Raw genomic sequence first — 17,684 nt, 5'->3', positions numbered from 1 at the left:
GACTTGAAAGCGTTATATAGATGTGTAGTGTTGAACATGACGAACTGAGAGAGTGGTCAAATACCACTAGGACCATTTGGGACAGGCTTATTCATCGTTCACCCAATTCCCCCTAGTATTTGTACGGTATTCCGGGCACATTCGGAAGTACGGTGTTGTAACACGCCGAAGCTTATTTGTATAGACCCCTGAGATCGTTCAACCGATCTTTAACACCTACAATCAATCACCTGATTCTATTGGACATGTCCAGTACCAGCCAGTACATCAATTCCTCATCCTGACAAAATTGACTACACGTGCAGTTGTATAGTAAAATTACCCCAAGGAAGGGAGTATGTCACTAGCGAAATGTGATTGGACAATAATATTGAAAATAGACGCCCAGATAATATGTTTTTGCCCCACCTAGCCGGATATTTTGATGATCGGTCAGTTAGAAGAAATGACTAAATGTCGCCACCGAGTTCCGTTTCAGCTTGACCATATCTTCAGACTCCAAGAGTTCAACTATACCCCCCCCAAATCTGTACCTTCACTACTCGCATTCCCATTCCTAAGCACAAGGGTGAAGGGAAAGAAAACTGTAAATATGAAGAAGGGTGACGCATCATCCGCTCGAATCCGCGAAAATCAACGGCGTTCTCGCACACGGCGCAAGGAGTACACCCAGCAACTTGAGCAACAATTAAGGTCATTCGAAAGGCTTGGCGTAGCGGCGACACAGGATGTTCAAAAAGCAGGAAGAAAAGTCGCGGCAGAAAATGTTTCTCTCCGATACCTGCTGATGATCCATGGTGTCACCGAAATACAAATCGAAGAATACTTGGAATCTCAAAGACAAACAGCGAGCTCTATCCAATCTCAGTGTCCATCAGTGGTCTCCCTACCATCAGCAAACTTGCACCTGCCGACGGCCCACGGCCAACCTTCCGTGGATCACCACCATTCACTGGCAACTCTGTCTTCTCGGGAGGTGAACAACTCATCGCATTCGCTTAAAACTCTTGAGATGAGATCTTCGCCGCCCAAATCGGATCCAAAGATCAGCATGGATACCTCCAATATCCAAGAATCAAGTGCAGGGCGAGCAGTCGAGCTCGGTTCTGTCACAGCTGAAACTGTCCCTGAATTACAGCACTTTGGCGGTGTTCAGGATACAGGTCAATTTACATCGTGCGTGACTGCAGCAAGTCTTATCGAAAGTATGCGAAATCATTCAGACTTTCGTGATGTGCGATCCGAACTTGGATGTGATTCGGAATCAAATTGCATGGTGAAAAATATGTCGATTTTCGACATCTTGGATAAGTGATAGCCATGAATCTCTGGCAGATTCAGTAAGCGAGACAATACGATCTATTATCATGGATAATTAGTCTGATAACATAGAATGGGGTAGCTTACCATAGCGATGCATTGATTGGATTCCTCTAAGTACTGGAAGCGTTCGTCCGACTCAAGGCCGAACGCTCGCCATTGCCCAGGTGTGTGGTGGATCACAATCGTTTAATGCGGTTAACTCCTTGCGTATCCTCGGTCGCTGGATGCGTATGTTACCATCACAAATCAGTTGTCAATTCCGAAGACGTACACCCATTTTCCGGATGAAGGTCAACCAGGGGATCAGCGGCTCATGCCTAGTGGCAACCGGGGATTGTTTGGAGGAATTTGTTAAATATACAATCTTGATGCAGCCCCACATCGCACTTTTTGCTGATCGTTTCAGCGAACGAGAGGAGAAGAGATTGAAAGATGCGAAGAGGAATTCTCAGGCAGTTATGACTTAAGACAGGTTGTGAATAGTGGACGATACAGTAAAGAACCGTATAGACTTTTACTGTGGAAACCATGCTTTGTAAATGTCGTACTTTAGTCTTCTATCTCATTATCTCCTACGATGAGTAACCTTAACCAAAGCAAAAGACTGCTGCGTCCAAACAGACGCAGTGTAATCCTCCATCGATGCTGGTATTGTGATCCAGCCGCGGCCCACCCTTTAATGCCTTATTTAAGAACAAAGCTCTTAGGAATAGACATTTGTCTCCTCTCCTACCGATATCGCCTATGTGTTTGTGGATTATCTCAACACTGACACGGTGCTAGAGTTGGAATTCGGATCATCGATCTTGAAGCTCTCACACCGATCGACGAGATGTCGGTAGTAGTCAACCAGCACTTCTGGATTTGGAACAATTTGCCATTCCATCCTGAACAAAAGTTCAAGTTCTAGCATTGCCAGTTCCATCGTGCTGATTCCGCCTATTCGAGCGTATGTCTTGTTGGTCCAAAAGCTATCACTCAGGCCTTTGCTGGCGACTGTCGCACTAACAATCAGAAATCGATGAATCGTCAGACTGGAAACCGTGAAAGCAGGATATAACACGCAGAGCCGATCAATATAATAGACCATGCTGAGAAGTATCGCCGACGAGAGCTTAGCATGCGTAGCCAACCGCTGAAGGTAATTGTACACAGAAATTTGGGGTGCGGTACGAGAGTGAAACTTTGTCTGTTGACCCTGGTGCAGTGGCATTTTGTCGTTTATCTGAATCAATTGCATGAGCATGCTCGAGATAAGCACCACCAAATCAGACGGTTCAGTCAATTCGTACTTCGCAGGCAGCAACTTGACATCAGATCTGGGATGCCACCGTCGCCCCGGCTGCGAAAGTCTCAGTTTTGAGTACAACCGATGCACTAGAGGTCCATTTGGTGAGTGGACGTCGTCTTGACTTTTGCGCTGAATGTTGTCCGACATCAGGATAGAAATAGAGCACGAGCATGGCAATAACGGGTTCGGAACAGAAGGTGTCGTTTTAGAAATGGTATTAGTGGCTGAAGAACAATCGTCTACAGCAGCGGGTTGTGGTAATGCCAACAACGATAAGCCGGGGCTCATGCTGGAAAGGTCTTCGTGCTCTTGTTAATAGCTGAATCGCTCTCTCGCATAGTATCTCATTCATCAGGGCAGACGAGCGATGGATAATGGATATCAAGCGTCTTTTGTGGGCTGGTGGGGGGAGGGGGAGAGGAGAGGGACACAGATGAATTTGACAGACACAGAAGCTTTAGGCAAACATAATTTCTCCAGCTCCAGGGACTGGAATCCAGACGACTTCGACATTATTGAAGTAACCAGTTACCTTGTAGTTGTGACATACAAGACTCGTCTGGGCTGTGCTGACTCGGGAGCTTTTCCATATTTTGTTTAATAAGCAATGATATAAGCTGGAGTGTAGACCGCCACCAGTTTCTTGCGGGGGAATAGTGTGTTCAGGTGGTCACTCACTGAACTTTATTGGATGGGGTTTATTTGCCTTGGAATGTCTCCAGTTCTCCCACCCTCCAACCTAGCCTCTTCTCTCTTTTTACTTATCAAAGGGTACATCCTCTAAAAGGGTATACTTCTATTATTCGCTAGATTACGGTTGGCCTCAGTATGTACGCTACCTAGGCGTTAAAAAAATGAAGTCTCATAATTCGCTTAACGCAAAGCCATCTAGAGATCCATTGGCACTCCAAATCATGTTCAATAATTTATCCATGTCACCGGAATTATCCAGACTACAGATCGGACATATCACCCGGGAAGTCATATGGCGTATGTTCAGACTGATCCAGACAAATTTTGACCTCTAAATTATGATTGTTTCTATTATTATTAAGTGCACTGCCTATCTGTACGCCTCGAGATCAGTCCCCTCGCTTCAACATAGCCTTAGTCGCAAATTTTCCTCTTACTTTTCGGTTCAGTCTTTCCAGCCAACTCGCTTGGCTATAAATTTGACAACATAGACAAGGCCAAGCAGTACCGGAACCTCAATCAACGGCCCGACAGTGGCGGCAAGCGCCTGATTGCTGTTGGCACCAAATGTTGCGACAGCGACAGCAATAGCAAGCTCGAAATTATTGCTGGCAGCAGTGAAACTTTGAGTAGCAGACAACTTGTAACCAAACCCGAGCTTGTAAGTTACAAGAAGAGTGACGAAGAAGACGACGATAAAATAAACGATGAGCGGAGCGGCAACTCGAACGACCGATACAATCTGATGAACCACCTGGCGGCCCTGAGATGCGAACAACACAAGGATCGTAAAAAGGAGCCCAAGAAGGGACCACGGGCCAGCCCACTTCAGGAAAACCTGGTCGTACCAACGTGGGCTAGCTATCTTTCGAAGTACAACGCGGGTAATGATTGCGGCACCTAATGGAATGCCAAGAAACACCGCCACGCTTTTGGCAGCGGTAGAATATGAGAGTGTAACTTGACTGCCCGAGTGGCCAATGATCTTGATGAAGAGGATTGCCAAGGGAGCGAAGAGCACCATCTGAAGCAGTGAATTGACCGCAACAAGAATAGCGCAATATTCATTATCACCGCCAGCGAGACCGGTCCAGATGAGAACCTATTATCATGATCAATTAGTCTGACTCCAGTACAACATAAACATAGAAAGGGGTAGCTTACCATAGCGATGCATCTGGCTAACCCAACGAGAATCAAACCCTCCCGAAGCTCTGGCTCATCCGGCAGGAAAGCCCATGCTAGTGCAAGCTGGATCATATCAGTACACATCACCATGATGAGTGGGTTTAGTCTCACCATCAATAAAGGAGCAATAATCCAATTGACGAAGATGCTGAACCCAATTTGAATCCAGACCCCACGCTCTCGGAATACATGGTGCAAAGATTCGTACCGTACTTTGCAAAGGATAGGATACATCATGACCAAGAGGCCGATTGCTTACACCGATTAGCCAAGGCCTGATAAATTCACAGTTCACGCGCACATACCGATTGGAATGGAAACCCCAACGAATTTCCCTTTTTGCAGGGCAGGACCCGTGTTTTCGACAAAGTTGCCTAGGATAATTCCGACGGCCATGGCAAGGAAGATCCACAAGGCCAGAAAACGATCTAACCAGCCAAGACCTTTGAAGGCTGATTCCTTGACTGTAGTCTCTTCCGATTTTTGCTTTTCGACATCCTCGGCAGTAGGTATTGGCGGCTGGCTATCCAGTATTGGGTTATGATATTGCGATTCCTCCGTCGCGCGCAGACTTGTCTGATGAGTTGGGGCGGCCATATCCAGCTTCAAAAAGCGTATATGGTTTGGAATCTGCGAAGGTATTGTTCTCAATGAATACTTCGAAGGAAAATCGAAAAGTACGCCAGTGATTTGTAGAAACCCCTGGAGTGGTCTGTAATATATGTAGATTTTGACTTGCCTAGAAGGGCGACACTAGCCCAAATTAATTCAGGAAGGGCATTTTGGTGGCCAATCAAAACAGGTGAGTGACACTTTATTACCATTAGCCAATCACCACAAAGTAGTGACATACCGCTCTTGGCGACCCTTGCCTTGTCATTGGCATGTAAGATTCCGAGGCTCGAACTTGTTCCATGTTCCACACGCATGTTACATAACTTTATCTACGAAATTATGAAATGAGGGCTTTAAGTGGCCATTTGAATAGTGGCAAGCAGCCTGTGGTTGACAAATAGTACCAAGCTAGACGAGCTCGAACGAGCCATTCAACCTTATTCAGAGCACTATTATTAATAGAATGCAGTCTCTGTGTTTCTTACAAACTTCGACCAGTCATATTGTTCGAGTGACATGTACATGGCTGGCACAGAACTTTGCCCATGTTAGAATAGGATTCAATAGCAGTGTCCTCTCGCCTCGTAACAGAATAAGACCGCTTGCTGCCAGTTTAAATCGCTTACTACTTAAGATCTGAGGCTATTATTCGAATGGCCGGGCTTGGTTTCTAATCCAGCAACGTCGGCAAGATGCAACCTTGCACACACTGTGACTATATCACAGATATCACTAATCAACGCTTTGATAAACTGTGGGGCAACGGCCTCTCGTGAATGAGGTATTACAAAAAACTGCTTTTTCCGCTAGATAAGAGAATGTTCTAGATCAATGGATTGTTGAGTTCCCTCTCTTACAAGCTAGCACGTGGTATATAAACCCCAAGCGCTGCCTCCATTCAGTCTCTTGCACGATTACTTATACTAGAATTGAGGCATCGCCTATAAAGCTTTTTTTCGTTTCATGATTATCTTAAGAGACGTTTGCCACTTGTACCCGCCAATTATAGGCTACTTTAACAATCGAGTCCCTCTTTCAACGAACCGTTCCACAACGACCGCCCAACCGATCACAATAAAGGCACATCATGGCTAAGCCCAGCGTATTGTTCGTCTGCGTTCATAATGCCGGTCGCTCCCAAATGGCCGCCGGCTATCTCATTCATCTCGCTGGCGACACCATTGAAGTCCGCTCTGCCGGATCGGCCCCAGTCGACTCCATCAATCCCATCGTTGTCGAAGCTATGCGCGAAGAAGGCATCGACCTCAGCAACCAAAAACCCAAGATTCTTACTGCCGACGCGGTTCAAGACAGCGATGTTGTCATCACTATGGGCTGTGGCGATGTCTGCCCCTTCTTCGCTGGCAAACGCTACCTCGACTGGCAACTCAATGACCCCGCCGGGCAAGGCTTAGATGCTGTACGGACTATCCGTCACGAAATTCGTCAACGCATCGAGAGACTCATCACCGAACTCCAGTCTTCTGCGTGAAAACATTTGAGAAGGTTGCCCAACGGGGCTGTGAACTACTACTCAACAGATTGTTATGGGTGCTTTGGCGAAAAGCTGTGGTGGTGCGTGGGTGGCCATCACATTACTATACTGCGTACGAAAAACGAGGAATCAATGTCAATTACAAAAGAATTTTCACGCTAGTATTCGCTTTTCTATTGAAGATGATTCTTTTGGATGCCCACCCCTTGGAGCTTTTGAACACCGATCCCAGACTATTCGTAGCCTCTAGGAACAAGAGCATGATCCTTGATACGTGAAACATAAATTAGTACTATGGGAACAATGGCAGGAATTCTGCGGCGTTACTGTATAGAAAACCGAATCGGGAAGGAGCCGGCGTGGCGACTCCGCCGAGCAGACCAAAGAGTGGCATGCAAAAGGCTCATCTATCACAGCCCTTGCCACACCATTCATCAGTCGCGCCAGTGACACCACCATACCAGCGTTTCCACGACTCCGTCTTATGCTCACCCGATGAGGGTGGCTCGATCTCTGGTGTGCCGCCATTGTGGCCAGCACCGAGCAATCTCTACCAAATCAATCCCGTCGGTCATGGCCAACCGACATCCACGCAACTACAGCAGAAGCGCGCACATCGCCAGCGTAGGAAGGATTCTAGTTGCGATGCTTGTCGCGAGCGCAAGGTCAAATGCGACGCTTCGGGGTCATCTAGTTGTACTGAATGCAACAATCGCAGGGTCCGCTGTCAGTTTACCAAGGAGACGAACCGTCGCATGTCGTCCATCAAACACGTCCAAGATCTTGAGGAGCAGCTGCAGAATTCCAAACAGCAGTTACAGCACCTGCAGACTAGAATGATCTGGCCGGATTGCATGACCGGTATGGATGGAGACGTTCCGGAGACGATAATTAAGTTGCCCGAAATCGAGCACCGCCCCATGCGTCGGTCAGATGCGCCAATTTCTCAGGATTTCTCTGACGTGCGTTCCAATCTCCGCTATCATGGCCGTGGCATCTTGAATGTGCCGACCCCTTGCCGCGTGCGGAGTGCAGAGTCACTGGTAACAGGTGATGCGGTGGATCTACCACAGAAGCACCTGGCAGACCGTCTCTTGGCGCACTTTAATTGTATCCATTCAGTTCTGCCGGTGCTTCACTGGCCCATTTTCATCTCGGAGTATGAGAAGGTTTATCGGTCTGGCTCGTTATTGGGGTTTCATTTGAATGGGCGGCTCTTCTATTTGGCGTATTCGCCTGCGGTGCTATTCACATGATGGAGCAAAACAGCGAAGAGGAAGGTAAGAAATACACTCGCACATCTTGTGGAATTATCAATGCCTGGCATGACAACTTTAATCTGGATCGAGTTCGGGCCGCTTTGCTGGCAAGCATCTTTCTCTACGAGGTCAACTCAAAGTCGGCCAGCTGGGTGTGAATTGGTTCAGCCGTGCGCGTGGCCCAAGAGATTGGGTTGCATATCGACTCCGGGCCCTGGCCTGCAGTCGAAGGGGAGATGCGAAAGCACGTATGGTGGGGGCTATATGCCTGGGATGGATTATTCGCGCTCGAAGCGTGGAGGTCCGTGACGAAGCCATGGGAGTGATCCCGGGTCGAACGGTCTCTAGTGCAGATCTTGGTGGTAATAGCAAATACTCAAATGAGAACTTTGAGGACTGAAGTGGGGAAAGGTTCCATATGGAGTGAACAGCAGTTGGACATGGGTTAGTCGATCCTAAGGCATAGGGAAGTTCCGTTTGAAAGACGCCCTCGTGCGCCGTGTGCCGAAAGGGAAGCCGGTTAACATTCCGGCACCTAGATGTGGATTCTCCACGGCAACGTAACTGAACGCGGAGACGTCGGCATTGGTCAGCGACCAAGACTGCATTGTCGATCTTCCATGCCTGGTGGCCGAACAATATGTCATAGAGAGAGGCAAGATCCCCGACAGCCAACAAACCACGTCTCTATTAGCGGCCATCCACGTCGTCCGCTCAATTAGCCAGCTCACCCGCACCTTCCGCCCAGCAGCCATCAATCCAGCGGCCTTCGAAACCTTCGAACTCCACTTCAACACCTGCCTCGCAACCAAGGTCGATGGGGTTGACTCAGCTGCGGGAGTGAGGTCGCTTCCTGGGGTTGCTATACTTCTTGCGTAGTGGTCCGGCACGTTTATCAATGGAGTCCTCGATCCTTTGCAGGTAAACGACGAAATCATAATAATGGGTGAAGTCCAGGTGAGTTTTGTCAGCCTCTTCGCGGACTCTATTCGACAGATGTTCGAAGAGATGGCGCATGCGGTCACGCTCTGACAAATTATTGTGGAAATGTGGCTCCCACTGCTGTATCCAGTTGGAGAAATCAGTAACAGATTGGGATGGGCGCTGGTAGCTATCCATGTAGCGCGCCTTGGCCACCTCCGGATAGACTCCATTTTGGAGCTGGTAAATAAGAAAAGTGCAAAGCCCACCAAATGTAACCTGCTCACTGGACATGTCGCGTACCTGTCGCTTCCACCCATTCTGTAGATTGAAGGCAACGTGCTTTAGGGCCCGGGTGACTTTGCGCTCGTCGGTGATGTACCAGCCTGAATATTTCTCAAAGTGACATTCCAGGCTCCTAGCGTAATTTTTGAATTCGCCGAGAGCACGCCCATGGTACACTGGTATGTTCGGGACTGGAGAAGTTTGGTTGTTTGAATTGGTGGGGGCTTGGTGAGGTAATGTGGCCAATATTTTAGCTGTAGCAGGCTCCCCTGATATTTCCAATTTTGAATTCGCGGGGCCATTCAAAGCGGTATTCTCAGGTTTAACGGGTGAGGAATTAGGCTGGGGCGTACGGAAAGAAGGACGGACAGTCTGCTCAGATGGTGCAATAAGAGCAGTGTTTGGAGCTTGGGTAATACCAGCTTTGCTATACCCAGTTTGCATCGACGTAACAAATACCCTGTCTTGTCTGTCGTTCATGACAGTGGGCGAGCGATCTTTGCTGGAGGTGGCCGCGAGCCGTTTCCGGGCCACCTCAAGCGCTACCTGCTCATCAAAAACCTGCTGTTTGAGCTCAATGAGCCGTCGCTGCCGTATGAGATTTGCGAGCTGCGCATGGGCCTCTCTAATTTGAGTGTCGAGTTCATCCGTGAGCTGGGACTGCGTAGGGATAGGCTCGAGGGTTTCGGTCAACGGCGCCCATGATTCTCGAATCGTGGGAGGAGTCTCGGCGGAGGAGTCGGTTTTTTGGGGCTCTTTCTCTTCTAGCGACATTATCGTACTGAGAGGGATTTGTTTTGTTTCGAGCTTGTCCCAAAAAACTCTCTTATAGTCATGTGGTGATAAGATACGCTAATGAGATCACGTGGTATAGCTCTACGAGAAACTGTCAACAAAAGAGGGTCGCAATGCTACTAGTGCGCCCGAGGAAGATTCAGCACTCCCTCTGCCTGATGATCCTAAGGCTCTCAACGACCTTAGTAAGCTCATCCCCTATTCATTCTGCACTTTCTATAGTATATCAAAATCACACACTCAAGTACTCAATTGGCTATGCCCGTACTAGTCCGTACTGTAACGACCACGTTCCGACACTAAGTCTAGTGACCATCACTCAACTTCACCGCCTGGCCATATACCACAATACACACATCAACACCTCGTCCATACTATCGTCCACGCCCATCAACGACCATCAACGACCATCAACGACCATCAACGACCATCAACGACCATCAACGACCATCAACGACCATCAACGACCATCAACGACCATCAACGACCATCAACGACCATCAACGACCATCAACGACCATCAACGACCATCAACGACCATCAACGACCATCAACGACCATCAACGACCATCAACGTTCATCAACGTTCATCAACGCCCGGTCAACATATCCACGACGCACCAAAATCTGACCATTTTGTTCACTCCACGCCCTGATGGCAGATACATTCTATTGCGGCGGGAAGACTAGCCGACCGCAAACCATGAAGACAGGAGGGTTGGGAATACCGCTCTCGATAACGAAGGTTGAATCTTGAAGTTATGATTCTAAAATTAGTTTGCTTCTATCTAAGGCTCATTTCATTTCTCCAATGTTGATTTTGAAATACGAAATACGTCATGAAGATGGTGCGCAGGTCTTTGCTTCTTCGAGTACTCTTGATACTCGAATACTGGTCCCTAGCACCACGAAGAGGTGCCTGCACGGGCTAGAGGGTCTTTTTGTCGCAGATGTCCCTGCGGAGACTCTTGGTGTCGCAGATGTCCCTGCGAGGCGCTTTGTTGACGCAGGACCTAGTCTGCGGAGAACTTGTTGACGCAGCGGTCTCCTGCGGGTCTCACTTGTCATCACAGCGTCCCCCTGCGGAGTTCACTTGGTAACGCAGCCCCCCCTGCGAGGATTTTTGTTGACACAGACCTATCCTGCGAGACACAGTTGTTATCGCAGAGCCTATCCTGCGAGACACAGTTGATAACGCAGAGTCTATCCTGCGAGACACAGTTGTTGACGCAGAGCCCATCCTGCGAGACACAGTTGTTATCGCAGAGCCTATCCTGCGAGACACAGTTGATAACGCAGAGTCTATCCTGCGAAGCACCTTCTTACACTCGCAGGGCTTGTGGCAGCGAGGGAGCACAGTCTTACATCGCTGGGCTCGTGGCAGCGACAGCCGTGGCCACGGAGACGCTCAAGCCCGTAAGCAAGAGGGACACCATGACACATCGGAGTGTGAGGACCGAAGTCCTGATTTTTTTGGGGCTGGGAATCCGGCTCCTTTTATAATTTTTCGGCTAAGTCTCGACCAAGGAGCCACTTGCGCAGATGGTAGCGAGAACCACTGTTTTGTTATTGGCGTTGAAGACATTTGAACATCGTTGAAATGGTTTTGGGAGACCTTGTGGCCTATAGACTCAATTTTCAACCTGGATTCATTGCTTACAAAAACCTGCGTTGAGTATGGTGAACCACTTTCATCAACTGTTGAGAAGACTGTAATACCGCATGAAAATGATTCTCACATCATTGAAATTGCAGTTATATCGCTCAACGCGGTGGCACTCTACATCTGCCCGTTTTAATCACGGTCACTAGTCACGGTCACCGTCTCTTTCATGAGGGTTGAAGTGCTTCAACAGATGCCGCAATAATGGGTTGGAGACTGGCAGATAGTCACATTTGAATGTCCCCGTGGTTGGCCGTAAGACGTGCCTCCCATTGATCCCTCTACAAACCTCTTTGCCTATTTCTAGCCTCGCGCTACTCGAAAGGTACTTTCCGTGTTGCTTGCAACCAACTGATGTTGCCTCTACTAATACTTCTGCTAACTGTCGGTACAGACGCTATGAACATACTACCACATCCAGGCTATTGGCTGTTTTCCTTTGACGGAGAATCAAAGTCTAGACCTGGTTGCAAAGCCCAGAATAGAAACCCGAGTCCAATTTCCAGGACAATGAAGCGAGCTATTTCAGCTACCATGGCTCACGAGCTAGATTCTCGTGATCGCCACCCCCTCGCCAGATTGCAACGCTGCTATCACACTGATGAGACCCTAGATACAAATAGCACCCAACGGACCAATCAAACACCGCGCGTGAATTTAGATAGACGCAGGTACGGTTCTGCGATGTAGATCCCGGCGACGACCCACGGGACAGTAGATCATGGAGGTTCTATTTGTGGCCCGGAGAAGAGATTGGAAGAATTTGCAGGGGTCCAGACACGATCCGCAAACCCAAACCTGACGGTCGTTAGGGCCTGATGGAACAGCGGTCTTTGTTATTTAAAGGGTATTGCTGGGCAGGAGAGTATTTGGAATATCACACAGAGTTTCGGCAACAGAGATCTGATCCGCGGTTCAGTTGCCCTCGCAAGAGAGTGATTGGTCCCCCGTCAAGTGGGAAGCTGCTGCTTTCTCTATCTGGCCTATAGAACGTTCTAGAAGCTATGTCTTCTGTCCTGCACCTTCCTCGTAGAAAGTAGACTCTCTTTGAGCCCGACCCATCCTCTCCATCTGCCAAATTCGATCGCCAGTCTGATATCGCTAGCAGATAGCTTGTGGAAACTATGCTAATTATGCAAGGACAAAATGGTAGATCTAAACAAAGTCTCCGGTGTGTGCACTAAGGCCGAGAAACCGATTGGTCCCGGCCGACCCACAAAGTTTATTTCAAGCACCCGGTGCATCTTGACCATCAACCTGGCGAGCGAGATAATTTACGAATAAAGTCGTTTCCTGCTACAATGTACTAAGTTTGGAGAGGGTACCACGAGCTTTCCTCTGAACTTTCGGACTATGATATAGATTTAATCACGCCGCCAATCCAACACTATAGATAAGCTTTCGATCAAGTTCCTCTGACAACCGCATTCTCTCACCGAGCGAGCGTTTCCATGGTTCATCGAAAGTTAGTTGCCGAATTGACTTGGGATTTGGTTACTGATCGACGGTCCCGCCCACTATTCCAAGGTCATTGTGACTCTAACTTTTTCCTATGACTCGAGTCTGCCAGTTTTGGACTGATTCGGAAAACCTTTGATTCTCGGCAAATATGACTAGTGCGTAGTTCGAAAATAAACCGTATACCTCAGCTTCTACTCTACAGATCATTCTGCCTTCGACCACCCATCTAACCGAATCCATTTGAAGATGCAAGCAAAGATAATACCTCCAGCTGACAAGAATGAAGTGGGGTTTGAAAATTTACAGGGGGCCCCATTGCTACCATGACCTGGTCTTGTTCCGAGGACAATCCTAGTAATGTGAGACTGTATACACTACCCGCAAGCGTTTTCCAGGCCGCATGGGACTCCGATGACATTCGCCTGGATTGGAGACAAACATGAAGAATGTGCAAGTATAGCTGATTTATAACAGCACTATAGACGGGTCTGTTTCGAAGGCACACGGAAAAGTGCTCCATCTGACTAGGTTTGACATCTGGGACACTCTTGATGCTGTTGTGATTTCAAGAGTTATTTCTGTTGTATTTATAATTACATGAAGGGATATGTACAGCCACGACGGAATTTCACATGCTGCGGCTTCCTTGCGGAGCTATCAGAGCCGTTCATTATAGCAACTTGTACAAGGATTAGTTATAGAGATAGTTGGCCACTGCTGCTTCGGTATCCCGGTGTAAACCGTGTGTCGACAATCTGCTGCTAGCATGGGCGTTCTGTCCACTGCTATTTAAGTTTCCTGGCTGCACAAACACGGTGCACATAGTCCCACATCAAAGATGACGATCGAGTTTCTTCAGGCCAACACGGGTTTGATACTCGCGTCGCACGACCTGTGACAGAGGCTCAGCTTGTAATGAGTAAATGATAAAAGGTGATAACAGGAAATTCATTTCGTACCTAGTCTGGAGCTTTCTGTTTGACTTGATCCATTGCTGTCGGTCTCCTCAGCCGTTAAGATTGTTTCAAACCATTTGTCAATGTGACTTTTGGCAGAAATTTTGATTGGGAGGGCCGCCAATGAAGCCCTTTGGCCGGTTGAGTGACGAGCGCCTTTTGATGGTTTTTGATTGTCTGAACGATCAGAAGCTCCGGCGCGTGTGCGACGGCTTTTCCGCAGAATATGGTACTTCTTCCCCCTTAGAGACTCAGCGCTTCGGGCCACCCGGTGTTGTTCGTAATATGCGTCGGAGCGGGCTTTCCATGATAGCTCTTGATGGGCATCCAGCCAAGAGAGAAGATTCTTCTCCTCCCATTCCGGCCAGCCAGATGCGCTACGCGGTGACATGGTGATGCTCAGGCAAGGTGTAGGAAAGAGAAGAACGGGTGGAGAAGACAACACAATGTGAACTCAAAGGTGCAGATTTGTTGAGTTGAACAATCTTTTTATTGCCGAGTCAACTGGGGAAGACTCTACCGTTGCATTGAAAAAGACTATTGTTTGATTGTGAGCCATGGCTCAGTCTGGTGAGCTGGTCTTAGGCCCTCATCGTTGACCAGTCCAAACATGTCCTCAATTTTTATTGCACCCTGGGAAAAAGAGGGCTGTTGAGGCACAGGAACGTTGAAGCAAAAACAATGCTGGGGCCCTTCTTTCCTAGCCATACAGCGTAGTTCTACCGCTTTGTTGGAGCATTTGCTTCTAGGCCGCCTTTTCGTACAACATTCGTTGCCTTCTTGTCCATCGTCCACATTGAATCATCTACCAACGTTGGTTTGACATGAAATGTGGAATTCATATGATTGTGTCAACGATGAAAGTCGAAGATCATTTAGTGAGCCATGGCCTAAGATTCATTCAAAAAAAGGCCCCGGTTGTGGAAAGTATGGGTGGGAATTGATTGACCTTGCGCCTCCCAATGTAAGCAAGCAAAGCACTCAATTCCGTTTTACTACAAATATATATTAAATCCGGTGGACCTTCTCCTTCTATTCTACACTCGAACATAATCGGGAACACTCGCCATCTACTCGTGGCTAAAACGCAAGCATGGGTGGAATTCGAAAAGTGTCGCATACTCATCAACGACAGGACTTTCGGAGCAGATTGCAACGTGCATTGTCCCTGTCGTCCTCCGAGTCTGAGAAAACGAGCACTCCCTCGCCATCTGAGGCAGGCGATACAACAGAGGACGAGGCCTTGCAGGACACAAATGACTCTGACGACCAGGAAAACAGCCACTCAGCCGACGAGAGTGAGGAGGCTCCACGAGAGCGGAGAATGAAGCGGAAACGTGATAAAGACTTGGAAACACCCAAACAGACTCAGCTCCACGGAGAAGGCAATGCAGTAGCACTCGAATGTGTGGCGGAGTAAGTATTGAGCTCATCACAAAATATGACATCGGGATTGCCTGCTGACAACGTCCAGACTCAATACCCGAATGAAGTCAGTTGTGAATCAACCTTCGAGTGGTAGCATTCATCACTAATCTTCTATGCAGGTCTATTGAGAGCTCATGGTACGCCCAAAGCACCTGCAACGAAACCGTTCGCAACGATTTGGCTGATATCTTTGCTCGATTGGCGATCGTGGAGACGGAGATGAAAAAAGTTGCAAAGCAGAGCAACAGCAAAGCGACAGGGCGCCAGAGCACCGGCCGATCCCTGCGTCGGGGCAACGGTGATTAGAGTTTGATTTGTGGCCATGTGGACCGAAGCAAGACATCGGCTCGTGTTGGTCCTGAGGTGGATATCTGTACATGGCTCGACTGCAAGAGATCAAATGGAATAAACTGCGAGCAAGCCAATAGAAGCCCGTCCATTGACGGCCGCTGAATATGTCTCGATGGGCTCTATTTCAAATTGACAATGTGCCCACTCCTGTGATATCTTGTCATTGTGCCTTGGGATCTCTTGTTTCGCCAATCCCCCACCAAGGTACGCAACATCTGAGGACTAGGAGTGAAATGTAACTTAGCGTACCGAAAGGATTTCCCAAGGCCAACCGAATATAGAATAAGACAATTTAGGCAAGCCTTCCAAGTTTTTTCAGTTCAAGCCTTGTTGACCAGTTGTACTTTTGGCCATCAGTTCCATACTCTGGTTTGGATCATCGAAAGACTTGCCCGGAGCAACGAAAGTTCAGAGTAGTATTAGATCACACTTTTTTGCAAATAACTTGAAATCGGTCGACACTTTCTTAAAGACGAGAACCTTCTTCCATCAACGTTAGCTCTAGAACTAAAGCACTTACAGCTGTCCTTTCCAGACTTTGCGAATGCTGCCAGGTATTTGTCATAAACTACTTGTGTACTGGCTATATGCTAAATAGCCAGCTCTACTACATGAGTAAGAAGGCCTAAAGAGACATAGTCATCCCTCTAGAGATCCATTTTGGTTGGTTCCAGAGGGTTCCTGCTGATCGGGAAGCGGGACATTCGGTTCGGAGAAACTGAAGGGGAAATCGTCGCCCTGAGTAGCCACGCATCCCTGCTCGGGCCAGTCTGCGTGAATGACCCCAGATCCCGGCAAATAAGATGCTAATCGTTTGTTCTGGAGGGCGTCGACCGTGTTCCAAAATCGAGTGGTCGTCGACACCAGGTCTCCGTGTGCCTGATCCAACACCAGCTGAATATCATTCCACGGAACCTGGTCCTCCAGAGCGGCGTTTGTGGACTTCAGCTGCTGCTGCAACTTGCCTATCTCTCGCCCGATCCGCTGACTCTCGGATAATGCTGCATCCCGTGCTGTGAGAGCCAGCTGCAATTTCGAATTTTCTTCGACTTTCTCGGCTTCAAGTTGGTCCAGCAACAGACAATGCTTGCTTCTCTCCTCATCCCTCTCCTCTTGTGCTTTTTGCATTTCTTCCTCAATATTGCTCATCATCTGGAGACATTTTCTATGGATCGATTTATCATGCTTCGGTGCATGATTTTTCGTGATACAGGAGGTCTAGCATAGTCAGTAGAGTACATCAGATTACGCCGCCAGCATAGTGTTGGTCACGAAGGAGTCAGAGCATATGGTAAAAAGGTAGGGATTGGTACCGTATACTTGTGCGACCTAGTCACCGGTTTGAGAGGGTTCCGCTCATCTTTGGATCTGGAGACAGTAGACCGAACGGAATAACACGACGGTGCAGCACGCAGCTGTACTTCGTCAGACCTGTCGCCTGTCTGCTCCTCAGAAGGCCTGTGATCCTTTGCCATGCTCGGTCTGTTCGATCGTAGAATGAGCAATGGGATGTAGAATGGTTGAGAGAACTATCGGCAGTGACGGTCGAGAATATGGTATTATATAGTAATGGGTGTAGTCCTAGACGCAGACTTGAAAATAAATGAAGGTGCTCTTCCTCCTGCCCAGCAGCTGTGCCAAAAACAGGTTCGCAAACCTAATTATTGAGGGCTGGGCGTAGGCGGAACGCAAAAAATAACTGCCGTTTTATCATGGAGTACGCGATCAACAGATCCGCACAAAGACGCACGTTGATGCAGACAACTCTATCTCATGATAAAAAGCTGAGTCGCCCCGGGATACCACCCAGATGCTCTAGGACTCAATATTGTCTATAAAAAACCTTGTTTTGTAACTGTCGCTAGCTTCCACAACACTTCGTAGATTGAATCTAAGAAACTGCGACGTTCACACAATTCTAAGATTTACGTCCGCATATTTAGGGGTTTCCAATAAGGCG

At 48.1% G+C, this 17,684-nt stretch overlaps 6 protein-coding genes across 6 annotated transcripts; 3 read left to right on the top strand and 3 right to left on the bottom strand.

Moving 5' to 3' along the window:
• Positions 1–592: 592 nt before the first annotated feature.
• N7506_000087 (bZIP transcription factor) lies at positions 593–1,315 on the top strand (the record flags this gene model as incomplete). Its single annotated transcript, XM_056949383.1, has 1 exon — positions 593–1,315. One exon carries the CDS (start codon positions 593–595, stop codon positions 1,313–1,315), a length of 723 nt encoding a protein of 240 aa, XP_056815298.1.
• A 765-nt stretch (positions 1,316–2,080) lies between these two features.
• Positions 2,081–2,761, bottom strand: N7506_000086 (cyclin family protein; the record flags this gene model as incomplete). The annotated part of the gene is made up of 1 exon (XM_056949382.1): positions 2,081–2,761. One exon carries the CDS (start codon positions 2,759–2,761, stop codon positions 2,081–2,083), a length of 681 nt encoding a protein of 226 aa, XP_056815297.1.
• A 991-nt stretch (positions 2,762–3,752) lies between these two features.
• On the bottom strand, positions 3,753–5,092 carry N7506_000085 (arsenic resistance protein; the record flags this gene model as incomplete). Its single annotated transcript, XM_056949381.1, has 4 exons — positions 3,753–4,409; positions 4,472–4,558; positions 4,607–4,749; positions 4,801–5,092. 4 exons carry the CDS (start codon positions 5,090–5,092, stop codon positions 3,753–3,755), a joined length of 1,179 nt encoding a protein of 392 aa, XP_056815296.1.
• A 1,105-nt stretch (positions 5,093–6,197) lies between these two features.
• N7506_000084 (arsenate reductase ArsC) lies at positions 6,198–6,602 on the top strand (the record flags this gene model as incomplete). The annotated part of the gene is made up of 1 exon (XM_056949380.1): positions 6,198–6,602. One exon carries the CDS (start codon positions 6,198–6,200, stop codon positions 6,600–6,602), a length of 405 nt encoding a protein of 134 aa, XP_056815295.1.
• Positions 6,603–6,997: 395 nt separating this feature from the next.
• On the top strand, positions 6,998–7,861 carry N7506_000083 (uncharacterized protein; the record flags this gene model as incomplete). Its single annotated transcript, XM_056949379.1, has 1 exon — positions 6,998–7,861. The coding sequence occupies one exon, from the start codon at positions 6,998–7,000 to the stop codon at positions 7,859–7,861; it is 864 nt and encodes a 287-aa protein (XP_056815294.1).
• Positions 7,862–8,692: 831 nt separating this feature from the next.
• N7506_000082 (uncharacterized protein) lies at positions 8,693–9,844 on the bottom strand (the record flags this gene model as incomplete). Its single annotated transcript, XM_056949378.1, has 1 exon — positions 8,693–9,844. One exon carries the CDS (start codon positions 9,842–9,844, stop codon positions 8,693–8,695), a length of 1,152 nt encoding a protein of 383 aa, XP_056815293.1.
• Positions 9,845–17,684: the final 7,840 nt, after the last annotated feature.

Source organism: Penicillium brevicompactum, assembly GCF_028827555.1.
Source record: "Penicillium brevicompactum strain IBT 35665 chromosome Unknown utg000001l_segment0_segment0, whole genome shotgun sequence".
Taxonomy (NCBI): domain Eukaryota; kingdom Fungi; phylum Ascomycota; class Eurotiomycetes; order Eurotiales; family Aspergillaceae; genus Penicillium; species Penicillium brevicompactum.
The sequence above is the reverse complement of the archived record's forward strand: the minus strand, read 5'-3'. Positions and strand labels throughout refer to the sequence as shown.